The 24,073-nt window shown below is 43.0% G+C and overlaps 1 protein-coding gene across 1 annotated transcript in view; it reads left to right on the top strand.

Moving 5' to 3' along the window:
* apoba (apolipoprotein Ba) overlaps nt 1-24,073 on the top strand; it is a 68,126-nt gene that overhangs the window by 13,956 nt on the left and 30,097 nt on the right. The window contains exons 9-19 of the mRNA XM_078541550.1: nt 8,036-8,261; nt 9,782-10,009; nt 12,470-12,587; nt 12,681-12,827; nt 15,875-16,086; nt 16,411-16,648; nt 17,618-17,797; nt 17,898-18,086; nt 18,494-18,661; nt 20,181-20,386; nt 20,480-20,662. Of these exons, the coding sequence (XP_078397676.1) occupies nt 8,036-8,261; nt 9,782-10,009; nt 12,470-12,587; nt 12,681-12,827; nt 15,875-16,086; nt 16,411-16,648; nt 17,618-17,797; nt 17,898-18,086; nt 18,494-18,661; nt 20,181-20,386; nt 20,480-20,662 (2,095 nt within the window). The remainder of the gene's footprint in view (nt 1-8,035; nt 8,262-9,781; nt 10,010-12,469; nt 12,588-12,680; nt 12,828-15,874; nt 16,087-16,410; nt 16,649-17,617; nt 17,798-17,897; nt 18,087-18,493; nt 18,662-20,180; nt 20,387-20,479; nt 20,663-24,073) is intronic.

The raw sequence follows: 24,073 nt of genomic DNA, 5'->3' as shown, positions 1-24,073 counted from the left end.
AGCCTGGTTTTCTTTTTCATAATGCATTCCACCCAGCCTTCTCCCCTGTGACTTCACTTGAAAGGAATATCAAGGGGGCTGTGCCATGGGAAGCTAATCAATGTTGTCTGCTTTACCCCATCACCAGTAAAACCTGGGGAAGGGGAGGAAGCCCATTATGGGATGTCAGAAATTTTCCTTAATGTGTCCAGACCATGCAGGAGTATTTCTCCAGACCCACAAAAAAGTACGGTCTCTGCTGCCTTGGGATTCCCTGTTCCTCACTCACAGAATAGCCTGAAGTATCCTCCCACCACTTCCTTCATGCACCTCTCCACTCATGTATGGTTGAGTGGACCTGCAATTCACAATTGTGACCTTCCCAAAGCTGGACAATTGTCTTATTGTGCTATTTTGAGTGTGCAGCTGGCCTCAAGGTATTAAAAATAAAATAAGCTATGTTGATTTAAATATATAAACTTCAATTAATTCAATAAATAAAAAAAAGGTTACATATGGATGGCAGTAAAAAAATTGTGCACAACTGTAGCATGTGGGAATTTGAGGAGAGTATTATGGCCCTGGGTAACCATGTGCATATTAAGTGTCTGCATCTCGAGGAACTTTAGCTCAAAATTGTTAAGCTGGAGTCTGAAGTGTAGACATTGAGCGATATCAGGAAGGGGTGTGCTACCTAGACAGTTTGACTCAGGAAACAGCCAGACCCGTTAGCTTTTCTAAAGGCACTGGTCTGGTTAGTAGTTAAGGACTAGAGCGTATAACTGTGAGTCACTGTGTAGGAGGTGCCTCGGCCTTTGCTCTTACCAACGTGTTCGATGTTCCTGCTATCTGTGTGGATGAGTGCAAAGTCTGCAGGATGGATGAGTAATCTGACTTGGCACCATGGTACAGGAGGTTATTCAAGTGGGGAGAGTGAAAAGCAATGAGATGATGGTAGAAGGCAGTTTGGTCAGGGAAATAGATACTGTTCTCTGGAGCTGTGACCGGGAGTTCCGAAGGTTGTGTTGCCAGCCCAGTACGAAACTTAAGGATGTCTCCTCAAAGCTGGAGAAGAACTTGGAGCAGGAGAGGAGGATCCATTTGTCATGGTCCACATAAGAAGCAATGATATAGATAAAACTATGAATGAGATTCTATTGGGAGAGTTTGAAAAGCTAGTGTCAAAATTGAAATGAAGAGCTTCTCTGGAATGTTACTTGAGCCACATGGAAAATGGCAGAAAAAAAAGATTAGAGGGTTAAATATGTTAAATGGTGAAAGACTGTTGTGGGAGCCACAGGTTTTGATTCAGCAGAAATCTGGAAGTAGTACTGGTGAAAGAGGAAGCTGTTCTGTTACAGCGGACATCAAGGCAGCATTTGACCGAGTGTGGCATCAAGGAGCCCTAGCAAAGCTGGAGTCAATGGGAATCAGGGAGAAAACTTTCCACTAGTTGGAGTCATACCTAGCACAAAGGAAGATGGATGTGCTTGTTAGAAGTCAATAATCTCAGTTCCAGGACATCACTGCAGGAGTTCCTCAGGGTAGTGTCCTAGGGCCAACCATCTTCAGCTGCTTCAACAATGGCCTTCCTTCCATCATAAGGTCAAAACTGGGGATGTTCATTGATGATTGCACAATGTTAAGCACCATTCGTGACTCCTCAGATATTGAAGCAGTCCATGTCCAAATGCAGCAAGACCTGGACAATATCCAGGCTTGGTTCACAAGTGACAAGTAACATTTGCACCAAACAAGTCCCAGGCAATGACCACCTCCAACAAGAAAGAATCTAACCGTCACCCCTTGATGTTCAATGGCATTATCATCGCTGAATCCCCCACTATCAACATCCTGGGGTTTACCATTGACAGAAACTGAACTGGACTAGCCACATAAATACTGTGACTACAAGAGCAGGTCAGATGCTAGGAATCCTATGGTGAGTAACTCAGCTCCTGACTCTCCAAAGCCTGTCCACCATCTACAAAACACAAGTCAGGAGTGTGATGGAATACTCTCCACTTGCCTGGACGAGTACAGCTCCAACAACACTCAAGAAGCTTGACACCATCCAGAACAAGGCAGTCCACTTGATTGGCACCCCATCCACAAACATTCACTCCTTCCACCACTGACACACAGTCACAGCAGTGTGTACCATCTACAAGATGCACTGCAGCAACTCACCAGGGCTCCTTAGATTGCAACTTCCAAACCCACAACCACTACCATCTAGAAGGACAAGAACAGCACACATATGGGAACACCACCATCTGGAAGTTCCCCTCCAAACCACTCACCATCCTGACTTGGAAATATATCGCCGTTCCTTCACTGTCGCTGGGTCAAAATCCTGGAACTCCCTCCCTAACAGCACAGTGGGTGTACCTACACCACATGGACTGCAGTGGTTCAAGAAGGCAGCTCACCACCACCTTCTCAAGGGCAGTTAGGGATGGGCAATAAATGCTGGCCCAGCCATCCATGAATGATTAAAAAAAAAGTAGGCAACACTTGAACAAGGCTGGGGCCAATGTCCTGATGAATCAAAAAGCTAGAACAACAAACAAGGCTTTACATTAAAGGACAAGTGGGATTGGACGGATTCAGGAAAGTTTAAGTTCAAAAGCTGGCAGAGAAATGTTAAGCTCCAGAGAAGAGTGGCAATTTGGGTAAGAATAAGCAGAGTGATAAGTATAGCTTTGCTTTCTTTACATGAGAGAGGGGTATACTTGCTTTAGTTTAGGTCAGCGCTACCCAAACTTTTTCCCAGTGTGATCCCATTTTAATGCTTCAGACTTAGTGTGACTCCAGTGTGAAAATCTGTGGAGTTGGGGAGGCTCCCATTGTTGAGCTGGGGTGGAGGCTTCAGTTGTTGAGCAGGGGGCTTCAGTTCTTCAGAGGTGGGGGAACAGGGGCCTGAATTTTGCATTTTTGCACCGAGGTCAGGCGCGCTCCCCAACCCTAACGCATGTGAAATTGTGCAAAATGGCATTGAGCGTGCATCCCGACCTCATCGTGCACGCGAGCAATGCTGAGGTCGGTGGGCGTCCGCGGGTGTCAGAGCTGCGCCCAGCAACAACTAAAGGGCCAATTAAGGCATGAAGAGGCCAACAGTCCACAATTTCGTCGCATGGGCAAAATGGACAGACGGGCAGCTCATTTTTAACAAATTGTCATCCAGGGGCAGGATTAAAAGGGTCTGGAGCATTGCTTTGTGAGTAGTGAGGAGTTTAGGAGATAGTTTGCTGCTGGGTGCTTAGTGAAACTTGACAACTTTATCTCTGTTTTGAGCTTTTGTAGTTGTATTGCTAGCCTTCATTTCAGGAGTCATTGGTGCCTCTTCTAGTCACCAGACAGCCTTCCGTTTCTCTGGTAATGGGGATTGTCTACTGCACTGGTGGCACCTCCCCTGAGAAGGAAGAGAGGGGCAGGAGGGAGAAGAGGGCATGTGACCATAGGCAGAGTCCAAGAGAGTGACCTGGGAAAGAGAGGCGCAGGCCCAGGGGGCGCAGGGCCAGCAGGGAGTCCAAGGCAGAAGGGACCACAGAAGACGCCGCTATCCTGCTGCCAGAGTGTAGAGGCAGCGATGCAGCTACCTCAACATGTCAGAGGTGCAGTGTCAAAGGAAGCTCCGACTCTCCAGGGAGACTGTGACCTCCATTTGTCATATGATTAGGCCAGAGATCACCTCCAACTGTGTGGGTGGCTATCCCAGGCCAGTGGTTCTGAAGGTCACAGTGGCCCTCAACTTCAATGCCTCTGGCTCTTTCCAGGGGATAGTGGGAGATCTGTGTGGAGTCTCCCAATCAGCTGTCCACAGTTGTGTGCAGCTGGTGACTGATATTCTGTTCAGGAGGGTCATGACATTTATTCATTTCTGGACAGACAAGGCAGCAAGGCTGAGTGAACCAGAGGCTTCGCTGCAGTTGCTGAGTTCCCCCACACCCACGGTGACGGCACACATGTGGCCATCAAGGCGCTAGCGGGTCAGCCGGGTGCCTTCGTCAACAGCAGGGGCTTCCACTCCATGAATGTCCAGATAGTTTATGACCACAAGAGGCAGATTCTGCAAGTCTGTGCAAGGTACCCTGGCAGCTCCCATGATGCATACATCCTCAGACAGTCACAGGTGCCGGGGCTCTTCATGGCTCCAGCTCAAATGGATGGATGGCTGCCGGGTGACAAGGGCTATCCATTGAAAAGGTGGCTCATGACACCTCTCCAGCACCCAGAACAGAAGCAGAGCAGTGTTATAATAGGAGTCACACCTCCACAAGGGCGGTGATAGAGAGGACCATAGGTCTGTTAAAGGTAAGATTCAGATGCCTGGATTGTTCAGGTGGAGCATTACAATACCCTCCAGAGCATGTATCACTGATATTCATTGCATGCTGTGCCCTCCACAATTTGGCTCTAGCAAGGGGGGACCCACTGGAGGAAGAGGATCTTGAGTCAGCTCCACAGGCCCCAGATGATGACTCCATTGGTGGATCAGAAGAAGAGCCCGGGGAAGAGCACTGTGAGGATGTGGAGGCAGACCCCTGGAACCTTCAGAGAGGCAGGGACGCCAGGGATTGGCATTGATTCAATGTTCCTTCAGCTATGCTGCCAAGGCACTGCTTTCACCTCATGCCAGGGGTGCCACCTCCTTACCGAATGTTTGAAATGACCCATTTTAAAGACCACTCAGTGCCTGTGTAATAAAGTTTAGAGCCACTCATGTCCAGCATTAGATACAGGCGTGCCCTGCACCTACAAAACAAGTGAAGCATACTCAGGCCATTAACACAAAAGCAAAATTCACATGAAGTTCACACTCACAGAAAATGAACATAACAACATAAGGTGTTAATGGTCACACCAGTAAACATATTAACAAAATATGGTGGAACTGAGGATCACCTGTGAAAAGTCCCTCTTGTGCTCACGGTGACTTAAACTTACATTTGCGAGCGCTGTGTCTTGGCCACTGCGCCTCCCCCCACCCCGACCCTCGCTGGCAGCGACCTTGGAGACAGCCTGCTGACTGTGCTGTCCTGTTGGTCTTGATGACCTTGCTGGAGGTCGTCCTCTGGCCAGTGGAGTCTGTGCAAGCCTCACCTGGGAGTGAGCATCCAGCGCCATGGCCGGGCACTCCTCAGTCATCGCGGCCTCATCAGATGCCACGGTCACTGGCAGAGGTGGAGGAGGTGCTGCCGTCATTTAGGGTGCCCTGAGAGGAGCCCACAGGGATGACAAGCAGCTCATGCACCAATGTGATGTAGATCTGGACCTCTCTGTTCGCCATTGATGGATGGGCACCTAGCAGAAAAATTAGGCGTCTCATCCAACTCTCACACTGGCAGTGACCTCCTAAGGCCATTGCCTATGTGAGAGCTTTCAAGTCCGAGTGCAACCCCAGGAACCCCTGATTCTGTTGCTGGAGCTGCCTCTCCAAGTGAGTCACCACTCTTTCATTTGGAGGAGGCATTGCACTCGGTAATGAAGGTCAACGCAGTGCCCATGCTCCTCATGGACTCCTCCATGACAGAGACATGGCACGCAAACCCTCAGGAATCTCCACCAGATCCTCCTGCACATCCCGCTGGACATCCAGCATCTGCCGCCTAATGGACGACTCCAGAGGCTCGTGATCTGCCTTGGACTCAGCATGGTCCTGGTCTCCAGCAGTCCTCCGACTGCCGGCACCCTGGGCACTCTCTGCCTCCGCCTGCTCTTCATGCAACTGTGCCACGCCCTCACTGCTGTGCACTGACATTGTGGCTGACGATCTAGTGCCCTGGTGCCTGGTGCAGAGCGGGGGTGTGATACAGGTACATCTGATGGCCATTGGTTCTCCAGCGTCAAGGGTGGCTCATCGGGGTCCTGCAATTGTTTGCTGCATGGCGATTCTAAGGGAGAAAATGACATGTCATTAGTATTAGTCATCACACTGTCACTGTGCATGTTAAGTGGGCTGGTGAGACAATGGGGATCTGCATCATGGTGCCCTTGTCTTTCAATAAGTAATGGGGACTCCAGGTTTGAGGTTTCCATTACAGGTGAGACAGCACAACAATGTTTACACACTCCAACACTCTCACATCTGTGCACTACACTCTTACCTCTGTCAGAGACCCCTGCCTCTCCATGACTGGTGAAACGAGCTGGGCACCAGACTCCATCTCTGAAGCGTCCCATCTCGTTCCACGTCAATATGAGCAGGTTTGGGGGGCCTCCGCCTGTCCTTGACTTCTCAATGTTGTTCTGGTTTCTTTTCTCCTGAAAGGACAGAGGAGCATTGATTAGTCCGCTTTCTACCTGCAGCGCCATTGTAACCTGGCCAACCCCACCTGAGGAACCTTGCAGGGTACATTCAAGTCGTGGCCCTCAACCCACAGAACAATCAGGCCAAGCCAGGGCTCACCACCTTGGCTGGCACCGATGTCATTCACAGTTGGCACTCAGACTCTTGCACCTCTGGGCATCATGGAGGGGCAGCCAACCGTTAACACTTCTCCGCACAGATCCATGCCAACTCAATACTCACCTTTGCTGAGCGCAGCAGATCGTTGAACCTTTTGCGGCGCTGCGCCCGTGTGCGCTGCACAACATGATGGCCGCGGGGCTGGACTTCCACCTCTGCCCATGCTTTCTTGGCCAGGTGCGGTGGCCTCCTCTTGCCATCCCTGGGGATGAGGGATGTTATTGGCCTCCTCCACCAGGGTCTCGAGGCACTCATCCGAGAACCGGGAGGGGGAAGCGATTGCCCACAGGACTTGCCCACCTGCCTGGTGTGCCCAGCAGGTGCAGATCCCATTGCTGCTCAAAAAAGATGTTTTGTCAAACAACTGCAAAGCTACAAAGTGCCCCCCGGCAACCTTCAGGGAGCTGCCTCTGCTGCTTTTAAATTCTCCATCAGATCACCATTGGACCCGACGCCCGATAGGCTCCCTCCCCACCCAGCCCTTCCGATCATTGAGAAGACGTGTTTCATGGTGGGCGGCCCTTAATTGGCCACCCAACGTGAAATCGCATTGGAAACCCAATCCCGCCCGAGAGCGGATCATAATCCGCTTCCAGGCCTACCGATTTGCCAGGAGTTTAGCACAGGGGGAGATGATGTAAAAAGCAGGGCTTCTCCAATAAAGATGAGCACCTACCTATTCACAGTACTTTTTTTTTTACAGCAATTGGGACCTCTGAGAGCAGACCATTGGGCTATGCCCCTAAACAACAGAAAAGAAAGAACACAAGCATTTAAAGGGGGTTTGCAACTGTTAGAAATCAGTTTGAGCTCCATGGCAGCCAATGCTGCCTCAAAGCTTGCAACTCCAAAGTTTTATTTTGCGATCCCACAGTTAGCCTCAGAGGAAGTGCAGCCAAGGTTCACCGGACTGATTTCTGGGATGAGGGGATTGTCCTATGAGGCAAAATTGAGTCGACAAAGCCTATATTCTCTAGAATTTGGAAGGATGAGAGATGATCTAATTGAAACAGATAAAATTCTTAAGGGTTTTGACAAGGTAAATGTTGTGCAGATATTTCCTCTGGCCGGGAGTCTGGGACAAAGGGTCATAGTCTTAGGGTAAGGAAGTATGCCATTTAGAATTGATATCAGGAAAAGAATTGTTCACTCTAAGGGTCATGAACCTTTGGAATTCTCTACTGCAGATACTAGATGCTTAGTCATTGTGTGTATTCAAGACAGAGATTAATAGATTTTTGGGTACTCAAGGGATATGGGGATAATACGGGAAGGTCTAGCTGAGGGATCAGTTCAACCATGATCTTATTGAATGATGGAGCAGGCTCAAACAGCCGAATGGTCTAATCTTGCTTCTATTTATTATGTTCTTAGAGCCTGGTTCTCAAACAGGTGGGTGGACTTGACATCACCCCACTTCCCACCTCCCAAACCTACTTCCAGTTAAATTATCCTTATAATGTCCATCATAGAATGATTAACAAGGATATAAAATGTCAATCATTTTGAACAGTAAAATTATTATGGATAATAGATTTATTTCAGCGTGGACACTAAGAGCTCTTTTTAAATGATCTTTTATAGATGAATCAACAATCAGGAAAGAATTGACTTTGGAGCGTGCTGATGATAGAGCAAAGAATGCAGATTCTGCACTGTCATCCCTACAGGATCTGCTCAGACTATCTGAGAGCGGTCAGAACCAGCAAAGAGCTAATCTGTTCCAAAAGTTTGTTGGTGAATTGAGGAGGTTGGAGAAAGATACATTTGAAACTGCTTTACCTAAACTCATCAAAATGGAAGGATCCAGGTAATCAAGATAATTTGGTATTTGTTCCACAGTACCTATCCATAAAAGGAGCATAAAATAGTTGTTGCTAAAAGGACTAGCTGGTGACATTAGCACACTCAAAACTTTCTACGCTGTGAGAAAAGTATTTGTTAGCACCAACTTTGCATTTATAATTTAAAACATGCTCAAGTATTTATTAGTACCAAAATTTATAATTTAAAACATGCTTATAGCTGGCAAAGCAGCCAAAGTGGTCCTGTACTTTTTTTACTGTACTGTTATTTTGGGACTGGGATTCAAAGGAGTGCTCCTCTGGGTCCAACAAAATGAGGATCGGACCACTGCCAGTCCAGCTTTTCCCTCCAAAAATCAGATCCCCCCCCCATGGATCTACATTCTTCCAGCCCAGAGGGTTGGCTGGGCCACCAGTTATGGCATCAGCTAAGTGTCAGGAGGCTGAGGGGGTGTTTGTTTTTCACCTGCAGCCTGTTGGCTAGATGTCAATTTGACTTGGTCCTCGAAGCAGACCAGACCTATCGGGAAAGTCGGGCACTTGCAGGCAGTCTCCACTTGCTTGCTGCCCTAAATCCACACCAGGTGCTAACCTAGGTCATTGTATCTCCAGGATAAGCATGTTGTTGAGCTCTACAGATTCATTAGCCTGGATTTTGCAATCAGGGGCGAAGGAAGGAGGCTAGTCATTTACCTCGCTGATCAGCTGCCCACAAAGATTTGGAGCGCACACTTTCTGTCATTGGACATCTTTTCCAGCACATCATGCTCTAAAGGGGGATCTGTGGCACCTGTGAGCAGGATAAGAAACAGTCAAGCAATCAATCATATTGATGGATTCTCATTGAACCACACATAGCCCAAAGTAATAAGTGTAGAGCAGGAAATAATATTGGATTTAAATGATGTACTGAAAGTGAAATAAATACTGGGAACTGCAAATAGAATTAAAATAAGAGAGATGAAAGACATAATCATAAAATAGACAGGCAGGGAAATAAAAACAAATGTTATCGTAATTTTTTTATTTTAAAATCTCCAATGCTTTTTTTTCTGAGGGGATGAAATCACCACACTTGTAAAATTACTTTTTCAGGGTGAGAGAGATTTTTCAGCAGTGGTTATCATTTATCAGAACATTAAAAGCCCATTAACACCTGAATGCACTAACTTTTTCAGCCATCAGCAATTGGGAGCTGGTGAGCAAGTGTAGCAAGTCCACGCCATTTCAAGCATTTCAGTGCAAACACTATTGGTGAAGGCTGCAAGCAACCTGTGAAGTAGTAGGGTGCCCCTGACAGCAACTTCTGGATTTCTGTGCTTAACTGCAGATGTTAGAAGTTGCTGTCTGATTAACCCTGCAATAATGGTGAGCACTGATAACCTGACAGGGAAGATTAAAAGGACAAGGTGCTGTTTAGTTCAAAATTTAATAATGTATGCTCATTGTTATCATAAGCTGTTAACTTTGGTATATAATGCTCACCTGAGTAACTGTACTTAAACTTACTTTGTCATTTTAAAAGGAATGTTACTTTTCAAGCACTTCTCCAGTGTGGTACTCCAGAGTGTTTCGAAGCAATCCTGAATATTCTACAAAGTGAATCAGTCCCTCCAGTGGTGGCAGATGCAGTTACCTATACCATAGGACTTATGGCTTCACCATCTGCAAGTATGATTCAGGAAATCCTTAATCAAGCAAAGACTCGGCAAACACGGGGTGTCTTTTACGCCCTGAGTCATACAGTAAGAAAGTAAGTGCAGTAGTTAATAAAAGCATCTATCGTATATTTTTCCAGAAATAGAACTTGTATTGTTGACTTCAAATATTCTGAAGATTTTTATGGAACTATATCCAACATTCTTGAAACAGCTATTTTTGTACAATTTGCCCTTCCCTTTATTTCCTGACACAGTTTGATATATATGTAGAGTTGGTTCTGCTTGTGTTTCAAAGGACAGTTTGTATGGGATGCAGACCTTGCTAGCTACTCTCAATGCACTTCTGTGAATAATTAGCAGAAGATGAACTCATGGAGAGTGACACAGACCCTGCCAGGTTTCTGAGAGGAAGAACTGTGACTCTACAGTGCCCCATCTAGTGGAAAATCAAATAAATGGCTATGATTTTTCGATGCAGGCAGAGAAGTTTGAATATAATTTCCAACTGGGGTTAGCGTTTCAGACCTCAGTTGGGAAGCTATAACTGTAGCACTAGAGTTGCTCTACTTCTTGATACATTAAAGAAATAGAAAAAAAGTTACTGTTACTTTTTTGCATGAAAAGATTTCAACAGTTGTGCACCAACTAGCCTAACTGTTGAGGCTGTGAAACATTTGCTGTCCAGAAGAGTACTGATGTTTTAGTTCAATAAATGTTAATTACTTTCAAATTAATGGTGCCAAATTTTGGTTACAAGCTGTGACCAAGATGAGGTGCTTACAGAGATGTCTTCATATTCATGACAATGCATAAGTACAGCTCCCCTGTCTCTACAAGGCACAACGCAGTGACTTTAACAACATCGGAGTGCATCATCATTACACTTAAGCATGCCATGGGTGGAACTTAATATTAGTGATGGGGTCCCGTTCACCACCTCATTGCTGGAAAACTGGTGCGAATCCCGCGTCGCATTTCTCCGGGAACTCCAGTGCTATTCCAAAGCAATCAGGCACTTACCTGGGCAACCTTGGGCCCCCTGTTGAATTAAGCCCCAAACATATCCTGGATATCCCGCCCCTGAGAGCTGTTAGCCAATCAGAGGCTGGCAGTTTTCCAGTGCCAACAATACCACTGGGAAAGGTGGCCACTGCCAGTACTACACTTGTGCCTTCACCAGGGATTGTTGCTGGATCCCTGAAGAGAGATAAGTGTGGGTGGATTGGGGGTTGCACGCAGGGAGGGGGGCACTGACAAAGGTGGAGAAGGGCTTCACAAGCAGGGTCATGGGGGTGGGCTTCTACGGGCCCACCCCTCTTAATTAGGCACAGAGTGCCTGAGAATGAGAGACCGTCTCTCCTACTAGGTTGCAGACAAACTCAATAGGGTTTGCTGGGTGGTCTTCCAAGATGGCAAATTCCCCACCCGCCATTGGTTGAATACTAGTAGCTGCAGGATAAGCCCTTTAAGTGGCCCTTAATTGGCTACTTAAGGGCCTCAGTTGACCACCAGTCAGGAAGGCTGCCCTGCACCATTTTCTACCCAGAGCTTGAACAGGGGCAGTTGGGAAGGCAGTGGGGTCTCCACCCTGCCTCGCATTGAATTAAGCCCCAAGCAAGGCAAATATCACACCCTGAGAGCTGCTGGCCAATCAGAGGCTGGCAATCGGCCAGTACGTGAAACATCAGCAGGAGCAATGGCCACGGCCGGTACTATACTTGGGCCTTCACCAAGGATCATCGCTGATTATTTGGCTCCCCGCTTCCAAACGTGCCTCCGGGGGTGGGGTGGTGGGGGGGCATTAAATTCCGCCCATGGTCTTGCAAAATTGATAGTTCGCTCTTCTCAAGCAATTAAAGTTTAGCTAAACACAACTTCATGCATTTTGTATCTATTTAAATATTTTGACATTCATCTTTTACTGTATAAATTAGTCAATGCAAGTGATTAATTTAGTGGATTATCTTATACAATGTGCAGATTATAAAATAATTAGAGTGAGGTGTAAAATGAACTTTTGAATGAAAATTAAAATATCAGAAGTCTATAGTTTACTATTTATGAGGAGGATATTGTAAATTAATGAATTATCATGGTAGCATATATTTATAGCTGAAAACATAGACAAACCATTTCTGATCACTTGGGAAACACAAGAAACTTAACAAATAGAAGCTGGAATAGGCTATTTGGCCTTTTGAGCCCGCTCCACCGGTCAACAAGATCATGACTGATCTACCCAAACTCCACTTTCCAACACCATCCCCATATCCCCTAAATCCTTTAGTGCCCAAAAAATCTATTGACCTGTGCTTGAATATACTTATTTTATAATTCCGATAATTCCAAAAGTCATTTTAATGTTGAAACAGATGAATTCATGTTAAAAATTACATTAATAATAAAAGCATTATTAATGTAATATTCATTTCTAAATAGAAATATTTATATTATGCTGTAAACAATACTGAAAGATTTTGATGTCACGATATGTCTTTATAGATGGCACTAGTTTCATATTCTAACAGTTAATCGTTTAATAATCCTGTTAGATTTTACTATGAAACAAAGACCGTGGTTCCAGAAGTAAAAGCAGTTGCAGATTACTTGAGGTCCATAATTGGAAGTGACTGCTCTGGTGATGAAGACATCGTCTACCTGACTCTCAAGGTAACAGGATAGAATTTGCCAAATATGGATTTCTTAACATTTGGAAATGGATTGAATGTGGCTACATTTGTAATATGTGGTTTCATTCTGCAGGCACTAAGAAACATGGGACAGGCAATGGATAATGCAATGCCTGGAATTAATACAATTCTTATATCATGTATTAACAACGATAAAGTTTCCCCCTCTACTCAACAAGCTGCAATTCAAGCTCTGAGACAAATAACCTTGAACGATGAGGTAATGTCACTTTTGGAAACTTAGAGGTGTCTGTATTTGCTGTTTTTATTGAGAAACATATAGAACAGGGCACTACAAAGGAACAATCAATTAATAGTACTTTAGTCACATCAACCCTGAACTTTAAAAATCTGTTAGAGAAGGAATAAGAGACTTAGGGGAAAAAGCAGTTCTGCAGTTCTACAGACCATGGAAATGACTAAGTACTTAGAATGACTCTTGCTTCTCTCTAAATATGTCATCACAAGAACATTTTCAATTTGTAATCTATTATTTACAGTAATGATGGTGATTACCCTGCAACACTCTACTAGTTACAGGTTGTCATCCTGAAAATGCCCCCCTTATCCCAACTCTCTGTCTTCTATTAGTTAGCCAATCCTCTATCCTCTATCCATGCTAATATCTTACTCACAACACCATGGGCTCTTACCTTATTAAGTAGCCTTATATGTGGTACCTTATTGAATGCCTTTTGGAAATCCAAATATATTACATCTGCTGATTCCTCTTTATCTATCCTGCTTGTTACCTCCTCAAAGAATTTTAATAAATTTGTCAGGCATGATTTCCCCTTAATGAATCCATGCTGACTCTGCTTGATAATATTATGCATTTCTAAATGTTCTGCTATTTATATACATCCTTTATAATAGAGTAACATTTTCCCAATGACAGATGTTAAACTAACTGGCCTATAGTTACCTGTTTTTTTGTCTCCCTCCCTTTTTGAATAAGGGTGTTATATTGGCAGTTTTCCAATCCTCTGGGACTTTTCCAGAATCTAAGGATTCTTGGAAGATTACTACCAGTGCATCCACTATCTCTGTAGCTACTTCCTTTAATATCCTAGGACGCAACTCATCAGGTCCAGGGGACTTATCGGCCTTTAGTTCACTTGTACGTTACCTCTACTGATAGTTATTGTATCTATTTCCTCCCCCACTCCCCTTTTGCCCCTTGATTGTTTAGTATTCTTGGAATGCTATTAGTGTCTTCTTCCATGAAGACTGAAGCAAAGTATTTATTCAGCTCCTCTGCCATTTCCTAGTTTCCCATTATTATTTCCCCAGCCTCATTCTGTAAGGGGCTTATGTTCACTTTGGCCTCTCTCTTCCTTTTTATATATTTAAAAAAGCTCATACTGTCCATTTTTATATTACTTTCTAATTTACCCTCAAAGTTTATTTTCTCCCTCTTTTCTTTTTGGTCATCTTTTGTTGGTTTTTAAAGCTTTCCTAATCCTCTGGCTTACCATTAATCTTTGCCACATTGTAAATTTTTTCTTTCAATTTGAAACTATCCTTAACTTCCTTGGTTAACCATGGTTGGTTTATCCCCTTCCTAGAATCCTTCTTCCTCACTGGGATATATCTTTGTTGTGAGTCATGAACTATTTTCTTAAATGTCTGCCATTGTTCATCAACTGTCTTTTCTGCTAAACTCCTTTCCCAGTCCACCCCAGCCAACTCTGCCCTCATTCCTTTGTAATTACCCTTATTTAAGTTTAGCACAGATGTTTCTGACCCAAGTTTCTCACTCTCAAACTGAATGCTAAATTCTGCCATGTTATGGTCACCTTTCCCTCGGGGATCTTTTACTCTGAGATCATTTATTAAATCTGTCTCATTACACATTACCAGATCCAAAATACCCTGATCCCTGGTTGGATCCACAACATATTGTTCTAGGAAACTGTCCCGAATACACTCTATAAATTCTTACTCGTGGCTACTTCTGCCAATTTGATTTTCCCAATCTCCATGAAGTTAAAGTCACCCATGATTAACGTACTGCCTTTTTTACAGAAGTTGTAATCATGATGCCCTAAAACTGCATTCAGAGAAATAGAGAATACAGCATAGAACTCAGTGAGGATAGATTTTAAAATCCCTCAGAAAATTGCAGAACAATAGAAAAATGACTTTGTTTCCTGAGGCATCAAAACTTCTGGGTTTAAATTTACACCATTTTGCACCAGCATAATTTAAATGGCCCTTTAGCCTAGAGCAGTAGCCATAACATGAGTTGGGATATGTTCAGGGAAGGGATCAATAGACTGGTGCAAAAGAACGAGGAAATTTGGGCGTCTTTTCGATTGTTAAGGTCAGGTACTTCCTTTACACCCCAATTACAAGTGTCTCTGGATGCAAGTACACTGGCCTGAATTTTCGGCTCTGCGAGCGGGGGCAGGGCCCCCGATGTCACCACACGTCATTTAGATTTTCAGTTCGGCTGCATGTCCGCCGAACTGTAAAATGCCTGTTAAAGCCATTTAAGTATCAATTAAACTAATAAACTGAGCTGCCCGTCCAACCTTAAGGTTGGCGACGGGCAGGTAAAGAGCCCAGGGGGCCTTCGCATTTTTCATGGAACCTCATCCAAGGGCGGGATGAGGTTTCATGATGTGTTTATAAATTGAATAAACATTTTTATAAAAATTTATTGGCATGTCCCAGCTCATGTGACACTGTCACAGGAAGGGACATGTCTTAAAATTTTTTCTTTTCTTTGTTAAAATTTTGGGAACTTAAACTAATCTCCCTGAGGCAGCTCTGTGCCTCAGGGAGATTTCTGCGCTCCTCCATGTGCATGCGCGAAAGAGTGCAGGCATCGACTCAGGGAACCCCCCCACCCGTCCGCACAGGAAACACTCAGCACTTCCAGGCGCATGTCATGCTGGGTGGGCTTTCATTGGCCCACCCACGTAAAATGGGGGCGTGGACCCGATCGGGGGCGCCGATCGGGTCTGCGCCCGCCCCCACCCACCACCGCACAACTCCCCTGACTGGGGGAAAATTCTCCCCACTATTTTCTCCCTATATTGTCTTCCCCTCATCTGTGTCAATCTATGCAGGAATAACTCTAAAGGAATCTGAGCCATGGTTTGGTGGGTTTTGATTGTCCTTTTGTACCTTGCCTAAGTGACAAATTCTTATTTGTAAATCTATTTGGTGAGCATCTCTACAGTCGCCTTTGGATGAGCTACTGAGCAATATTTTTGTGTGCGGGTCAAATTATTGCCATATCAATAATTTTAATTTCAGCTTCGCAATGAGCTTCTTGAAGTACTCAAAGATTTGAATGGATCTGTGCTGAAGAGACTAGGAGCCTATTTAGTAGTGATGAAGAATCCATCATCAAGCCATCTAAAAAAAATCATAAACTATCTACCAAAGATTGAAAATATCCAAGTCAAAAGTTTTGTTTCCACACATCTTGCCAATATTCTCAAATCTCAGGATCCTAATGTCCAAGCGTAAGTGAACTACTATGGTACAAATTTTAGCATTAGTATCCACACCCATGTTTGACTGTAAAGATACTGGTGCGTCCATTGACTTGTGAATCAATAGCATTATCTATGTCATTTCAGCTTCCATATTCATCTAATATGGACTTAGCTTGCTGATCATAATGGATGATTTTTATCTTTCCCTTGGCCTAATTAATAATTAGGACATAGAATTGTATGTCTGTATATGTCTGTTACATGGGTATTGCTGGTATTTTTAAAGAAACCTGAATGTAACAATGTTAATCATGTGTGGCTCAGCTAAATTCTGTATTTTCTTTTGCACAGACTGAAAACAATGTTATCAGCTGCTCTACAACAAATTAATCTCCCAGAACCCATGGCTTTTAGAAAGTTTTCTAGGAACTATAATGTGTATGAAAAAATCAACCTTCCAGGAAAACAGGGTTCTCTGGCAGCTGGATTGCAAAGCAATGTCATTTTTGAGCCAAATGCATACTTGCCAAGATCAGTAATGCTGGAGACTACTTTAAATGTTTTTGGTAAATCCGTGGATCTTTTTGAGGTAGGTGTATATATGGTGCCACCCAAACATGATTGCCTCTAATTTATATCAAATTAGAATCCTCCCTAGATAAATGCCAGTGCATATCAGCTACTCAGTGAAGCCTTTGGGCATCCTCCTGCCAATCGCAGCCTCTCCTCATTGCTGTGGATCCTAACGTATTGTCCTCCCGCTGCCTACCATTCACTCAATTCAGTGGCAGTCTCTTCCTTGAAATTGCTGGGAGTTGACATTTGGCAAAAGCCTTGCATCTCATGCCTCTCCACCTCACTGCTCCCTCATGCCCAACACAACATCCAATTTGTATTTATATAGTGCTTTTAGCATACTAAAACATTCCAAGGCATTTCACAAGTGCATAATAAAGCAAAATCTGACATGGTGCCTTGCAAGACAATATTAGGGCAGACGGCCAACAATTAGTCAAAGAGGTGGGTTTTGAGGAGCGTCTTAAAGGATGAAAGAGAGGTGGAGAGATTAAGGGAAGGGATTCCAGTGCTTAACACCTAGACAGCTGAAGGCATGGCCACCACTGGTAGAACAATATAAATCGGAGATGCTCATGCAGCCACAATTGGATGAGTGCAGATGCCATGTAGGGTTGTGGGGCTGGAGGAGATTACAGAGATAGGGAGGAGTGAGACCATGGAGAGATTTGAAAACAAAAATGAGAATTTTAAAACTGAGGTTTTGCTTGATCAGGAGCCAATGTTAGTCAGCGAGCACAGTGGGAATGGGGGGACATGACTTGGTGTGAGACTCTCAGCCTCCCTGTAAGTATCGGGGTGGGTATCTCTGGAGAGAAAGATAGAAAATTTCAAGCAGGAAGGACAGAGAATGGAAAAATAGATAATGGACAATTAATACAAATAAAAATAATATAATTATATTAAAACTGGCAATTATTCATGCTAATTTATAATTTAGAAGCAATTCATACAAATTAAATAAGATTATCTTTTTAAACAGTTTGGCCTGGATGGTAATGGATTTGAGCCATCTCTGGAGGCAATTTTTGGACCAAAAGGATTTTTTCCAGACAGTGCAATGAAGACATTATACTGGGCGAATGGTAAAGTTCCAGACATGTTATCACAAATGCTATTCAATTGGTTTGGAATCAGGAGAGATGGTGAAGATTCAAAAGAAGTACGTATTTGAGATATACCCTTAATTTGTTCTGGAATTTATCTTTTAAATGATGCTGTCTCATGTTTTACCTATACTTTGCTTTTCTGCTGTTCACTAGGATCTAATGAAAACGCTCAAATTTAATTTCCAAAACATGTTGAAGAAAATGGAAGAGCAAACACCAGAAGCAGAGGCTTTCTTGAGAATATTTGGAAATGAACTAGGATATGTTAAAAGCAGTGATGTCAAACTGCTGGGAGAAATGTTGTCACAAGGCTTTCAACTATTCCGAAGCCTTCCATCAAAGGTACCACGCATCAAGTCACAAGGCACAACTGGATGTAAAGATGATCATTTGGTCAAAAATAAATGGCCAAATTTTAAAATTAATTGGCTTTGTGGTACTGTGATATATTTGGTTGAGAAAAAAAAATATCTGGCTACAATTGGCTAATTTGAATGTGCATTGTAGTCAGTAGACATTACCTGATGATCAATGTGATATGCCTTCTTGAAGATGCAAAGAATGATTCTTAATACTGTGAAACTTATATAGATGTAGTAAACTCACTTGCTATGTTGCTAAAAGAAAGAAGCTTGTCATGAAATACCAATAGGCACATGACTTTTTTAAAGTTTTACTTTTTTTAAAAACTAATCACTGTTTGAATATCTGATTTATGTTATAATACATATTATTCTTTGCATTTGCAGCTCATACCAGCTTTGCAAAAAGGATTAGGTGGTGACCTGTTTGCTCATTATATCTTCATGGACTCCCAGTTTAATCTCCCCACTGGAGCTGGTCTTCCTCTCAAGCTGTCTTTGTCTGGGACAATTGCACCTGGTGCCAAAGCAGGGATAAGATTTGAAGGAAAGAAGGTACTATTTGGCTCATTTGCTCAAGATTAGCATCTGATGTTTCATGCGGGAGATCACTGACAGATCATTCTTTCTCAGTCTTCTCTTGACATCTTCAAATATTTTGTTTTTTTAATGTAAGTATATTTAGGAACAAGGAGAGATATCATTCCTTTTTTCCTGAATTCACATACAACTGGTAAATACATCAGTCATGAAATCCAAATATATATATATTTATATATATATATTATATATATATATAATATATATATATATATAAATTAAATTATTACAAAATTGAGTAAAGTTAAAATGGATTTATTAAAACTCTTCATCAAAGTATATACTGGGGACAGCTTTTTTGATTTTGCATTTTGATATGCGTATCCATTTGGCATGGCTTTCCACTAGAAGCATGAAGTAACAATTACACCTCCTAAGCAATTTATTTATTGCTTGGTAGTACAAAACTTGAATATTGCTGAAAAGAGAGACATATTGCCAAAGCTTTTCATTTTGCACTCATCAGGACAAACACAAGCACGCCAAATTTGAAATGAGCACAACAATTTATACTACAAGTGAAAAGGGTGCTGATTGGTAGGCAAATCAACTCTGATTGGCCGAGGTGTTGCCAGTTAGTAAAGCAACAGGAACTATAGGGTCCCCAAGCTCCCAGGTAATTCAAAAAAGGCGCATATTTATATATATATATTGAACATATACATATATCAAACATATTTGCACATCTTCCTTTTATTTGCAGACAACAGGTTCCTGTGTATGGACGTATGTTGCTTCTAGAAGCGTAAATGAACTATGTTACAAGCTTATCTTAAATTGGTTGTGTAGTTATTTGCTAATATTGAATTTCAATATTGAATATATTTCTTTAAAAATAATAAATACTTTATCAATTTTAATATTTATTTTCAGTGCCGGTGTGATGCAAGGTACATAAGCCATAAACCCCAACTATTGGCTAATCGAATCAAACAGCATTCTCCTTCGCTTGTTCATAATAGGCAGAGCACAGACCATACTGAACCTGTGCGCACTTGCAAAACCCAAAACAAAATGTTTACTGTTAGATGTGATTCCATGATTGGACAGCATTTGTTGAACAACCCTGAGTGGTCGAATAGCTACACAAATAATCAATTTAAGACAATCAGTCAAGCTCATAACATGGCTCATTTCAGTTACTAGAAGCAACATTCATTCAGACACAGGGGCCCGTTCTCTGCAAACAAAAGGAATATGTTCAGGCAATGCACTTTTATTTGAATAACCCGGGAGTTTGGGAAGCCTATTGATTTCTCCATGGCAACGCCTTGGCCAATCAATCAACACCCTTTTCTACTGTAGTATAAATTGTTGTGAGCCTTTGAAATTTGTAATTCTTGCATTTGTCCTGATGAGTGAAAGATGAAAAGCTTCGGCAATAAGTCTCTCTTTTCAGCAATGTTAAAATTACTTATTGGTCACTGATTTGGAAAATTATTGTTAATGAAAGCAAATATTCCTTCTATTACAGATCGAAGGTCTGATCAAGCCAGCAGTTGCAATTGAGTTTGTGACTCAATTGGGGGTTAATGTGCCTAATTTTGCCAGAAATGGAATACAGATTAATCAGAATTTGTATCATGAATTTGGTTTTGAAGCCCGGATTAGGAGGAATAATAATCAGATAAAACTCAGCATTCCAGTGCCCAAAGAACCAACCAAACTCTTGAGTATTAGGTTAGTATAAAGTTATTCCTTAGCCTTTTAATTTTCATGTAAATCCAAGCATGGCCACACGTTTAACAAGACATTTCTCTGTACTTTTTACAGCAGTGCACAGTCTCTGATATATAGTACAAAAACTGAGGCGATCCCATCCATCATGGAGAACAGACAAGAATGGAAATCATGCACACCATTGTTTACAGGGCTTGAAATTTGCAGCAGTGCCACATATTCTGATGCCGGTTCAATTGACAATGCGCCCAGTTATCCACTGACTGGAGAAACAAGGTCAGTAACGTGTTCGGGAATTCACTGTTCATCGACGGTGGATATGATGGGCAAGTGTGACCTGGTTTGGGATAGTATTTGTTGATCATAGTTTTGGGTAAGCTTAGGTTTGTGGAAACATGGTTGGGAGAGTAATGGACTAATTGAGTCTCAAAATGAAACACGGAAATGATGGTTTCAGCAGCAGCTGGAGTACAGGAATGAGACGTTGTGACAGGAGGAAAGATGTAATTTTTTAACATCGACCCAAAATGGGCATAATGTTGGTGGTGCATCCATGGCACCAGGCAAGAAGCCACCATTTGAAGCCAGAACTATTTTTCATGGAGCCTGATTTGAATTTGCTTGTTGAGCTGCAGATGCTAAACTGGCACTCTGCTTCAGTTCACTGATTTTAGAGGTTTGAAAAATCATTGTGATTCTTGAAGAAACTGGCAGCCGGGTCAGGCCACTTGGTGAGGAATCGATCCCAAGTGGGAGGATGAAAATGTTATAGCAGCGTCCTCCAGCAGTACAAATTGTCCCCCCGAAAACTTCTCAAACTGTTATGTCACAGCAGTTGATAAAGGCTGAGTTATTTAAAATCCCAGAGGGAAACTTTAAACAACTGTCATAACCTATATTTTCAATTGGTATGTTTTGAGTTGCAGCTCTAAAATCAGGAATAAGACCACTAGTTCTCGAGAGGTTTTTAAGTCAAACTAAATGAGACATTTACTAATTTACAACAAATTAAACACAAACACATGGCTGCAAATTACTATTATCATAACTTTTAGCAAATTCCAAAATTAATCCCCACTAAGGCAACAATAACCAATAGACTTAAACAGACACCAAGCAAAGCATTTTTCAAGTTACAAATTCAAAATGAGGATCCTTTCAATTTTGTTCCTTTGCAGACAATTGTAGGCTCACAGGCTGGTTAGATCTTACATGCCTCTGACCTGCACACGCAAACTCCTTTCTGTTATATCCAGCCTTTCTCTTTGAATGTAAATTCTCATTGTATCACCAGGCCCTTTGAACCCCTTTCATACCACCAGTTTTATTAGTAATATAAACATTGCTTGGTGTCTCCTAGCTAGGTGCAAGATTTCACTCCCACTCTTGAATGCTCAATTCAACAAAATGCAAGTGTACCCTCTATCGACTGTTTACATTTCAAAACGACTATATATCAAAGCACCTAGACTAGCTGGCTTTAATCCAGTTAACACATCACACAGACTAAACCTCTATTTAAAAAAATAATTTCCATTAACATTATATACATTGATATCTCTCCCTGACGCAAACTGTTTTGGAGCATTCTCCAGTAATCCCACTTGATGCTTATTTGTACATGAAAATGACATATTTTCTGGAGCTCCCCCCTCTCTCCCTGCCCCTGTTTTGTGTGAGAGTGCTGGGAACCCCATTTAAAGACCTGCCTGAAAATTGAATTAGGCAGGCATTAGGTATCGAAGGAGTGTCTAAGGTGCCTCCACCCCCGATTTTCCTCGGATGGTCACCTAGTTTTCAGGCAAGAAACAAATGGGAAGATTTGAAACTTGGCCCATTGGTGGAGAGGTAAAGCTTAGTGTACATGCGGAAGCTGGCCCCATGTCTGTGGATGATCACAACAAGGAGCAGCATTTACCTTAGAAGAGGACGAGGCCTCCTCCTTAAAATTGGATAGATAAGAATACAAGCAAGCAAGGGTAGTCCCACAGGCTGGCCAGTTAACGGGAGGCATTAGAGGAGGATTTTGTATGGCTATTTTGAAGGCTGGAAAGAGATCAAGGAAGAATAACGCACCGTGTGTCAGTCATTTTTTTTACTCCAGTTAAAACCATCTTGGTAGAAGCAGTGGAAACTTGATTGTAAAAATTCAAATATGAGTTTGGAAGAGAAGGGCACAGATCTGGAAGGCGTCAACAGGTTTGCAGACCTTAGAGATGAATGGCATATTGGAGATGGGATGATAATTAGGCAAGTTTTAAGAGCAGGATTTCAATGAGACTGAATTCAGGGAACCGAAAGATGGGTTTCTTCGATTAAATGAATTTGGAGAGAGAAGAGAAATTGGAGGGAGGTGAGGGGCAGGATTTTGCCCTTGGCGGGGGGGCGGGGGGCTGGTGCTCGGCAGAGGCGGGCGGGGGCGATTGGGAAGCTGACTGCCGCCCGCGATTGACTCAGCACTGCAATTTCACGCTAGCGGGCCAATTAAGGCCTGCCCAGCGTGGAATGCGAGTGGCAGTGCTCAGTGCTGCCTGTGTGGGTGGGGGGAGGAGGGCTTGCGGGCCTAGCAAGCCTGGCGGAGGTGCCTCATGGAGATGAAGCGCTGTTTAAAAAAAAAGAAATAAAATTATCATAAAACATAACCCCTCATGTGACTCTATCACATGAGCTGGGACATGGTTTTAATTCAAAAATAAAAATTTTATTTGATGCTTATTTGCTTTAGGAAAACTCATCCCGCCCGTAGATGAGGTTTCCTAAAACATGTAAAGGCCACTTGACCTTTTCGCCCTCCTGCCAACCGTTAGGTTGGACGGGCATCATAAATTTGAATTTAATTAGCTTCTTAATGGCTTTAATAGGCCTTTTAATTGTCGGCGGCCAACTCCAGTGCGCACCCACCGAACAAAATATCGCGCGTCATTTTACGCTCGGGCGTGTTGGGCACAAGCCTGCACGCCGAGCGTAAAATTCTGCCCGAGATTTCAGTTTTAGGATGTGAATGGGATTAGAGGGAAGCTTTTGTTTAGTGGACAAGGGGAAGTGAGTGAAAGAAACAGAGGAAGTTCTCTAACTTGGAGTTAAATCAATGATCTTCTTGCATGGCCTGAGCATGAAAGGGTCAAGGAGAGAGACTCAAGGAGGCAGTTGCTAAGAGAGAAAAGGAGTATAGAGTCCGTATTAGGTGCAGTTACCAAGGATATTCAATTGTTGACTATGTCAGAGAAAGATGGAAAATTAGCTTAATTTAGGTGTCCTTGAACGACACAACCGTCTTATAAAGCTGGTGTGTCTTTAATACAAAATTTTGGGGAAAATTTGTTTCTTCACAATAACAAATTTCCATACACTTGCCCTGACATTATCGTGTGACCAATTAGCTACAACAATTTTTTGTAACGCTTTTATGCCTGAGTCATGAAGAAATATGTACCTACGCTGAATGGGCCAATAGAGTACTTGAGGGCAGAATCTTCATGCATGCTGACATGTAGAATGACATGCGGTGACGTTGGGTGCGCATCCCGATGTCACCACGTGTCATTCTGATCCTCCATTCGGTGGGCGTGCACTGGAGTCAGCTGCGCGCCCGCCCAACTGTCAAAGGCCTGTTAAGGCCATAATAAAACAATTAACCCAATTGAGAAAGCTGCCCATCCAACCTTAAGGTTGGCGGGCAGGCAAAGA

Source organism: Cetorhinus maximus, chromosome 5, assembly GCF_964194155.1.
Source record: "Cetorhinus maximus chromosome 5, sCetMax3.hap1.1, whole genome shotgun sequence".
Classification (NCBI taxonomy): domain Eukaryota; kingdom Metazoa; phylum Chordata; class Chondrichthyes; order Lamniformes; family Cetorhinidae; genus Cetorhinus; species Cetorhinus maximus.
Note: the sequence above shows the minus strand (reverse complement) of the source record. Positions and strands in the feature narration are given on the sequence as shown.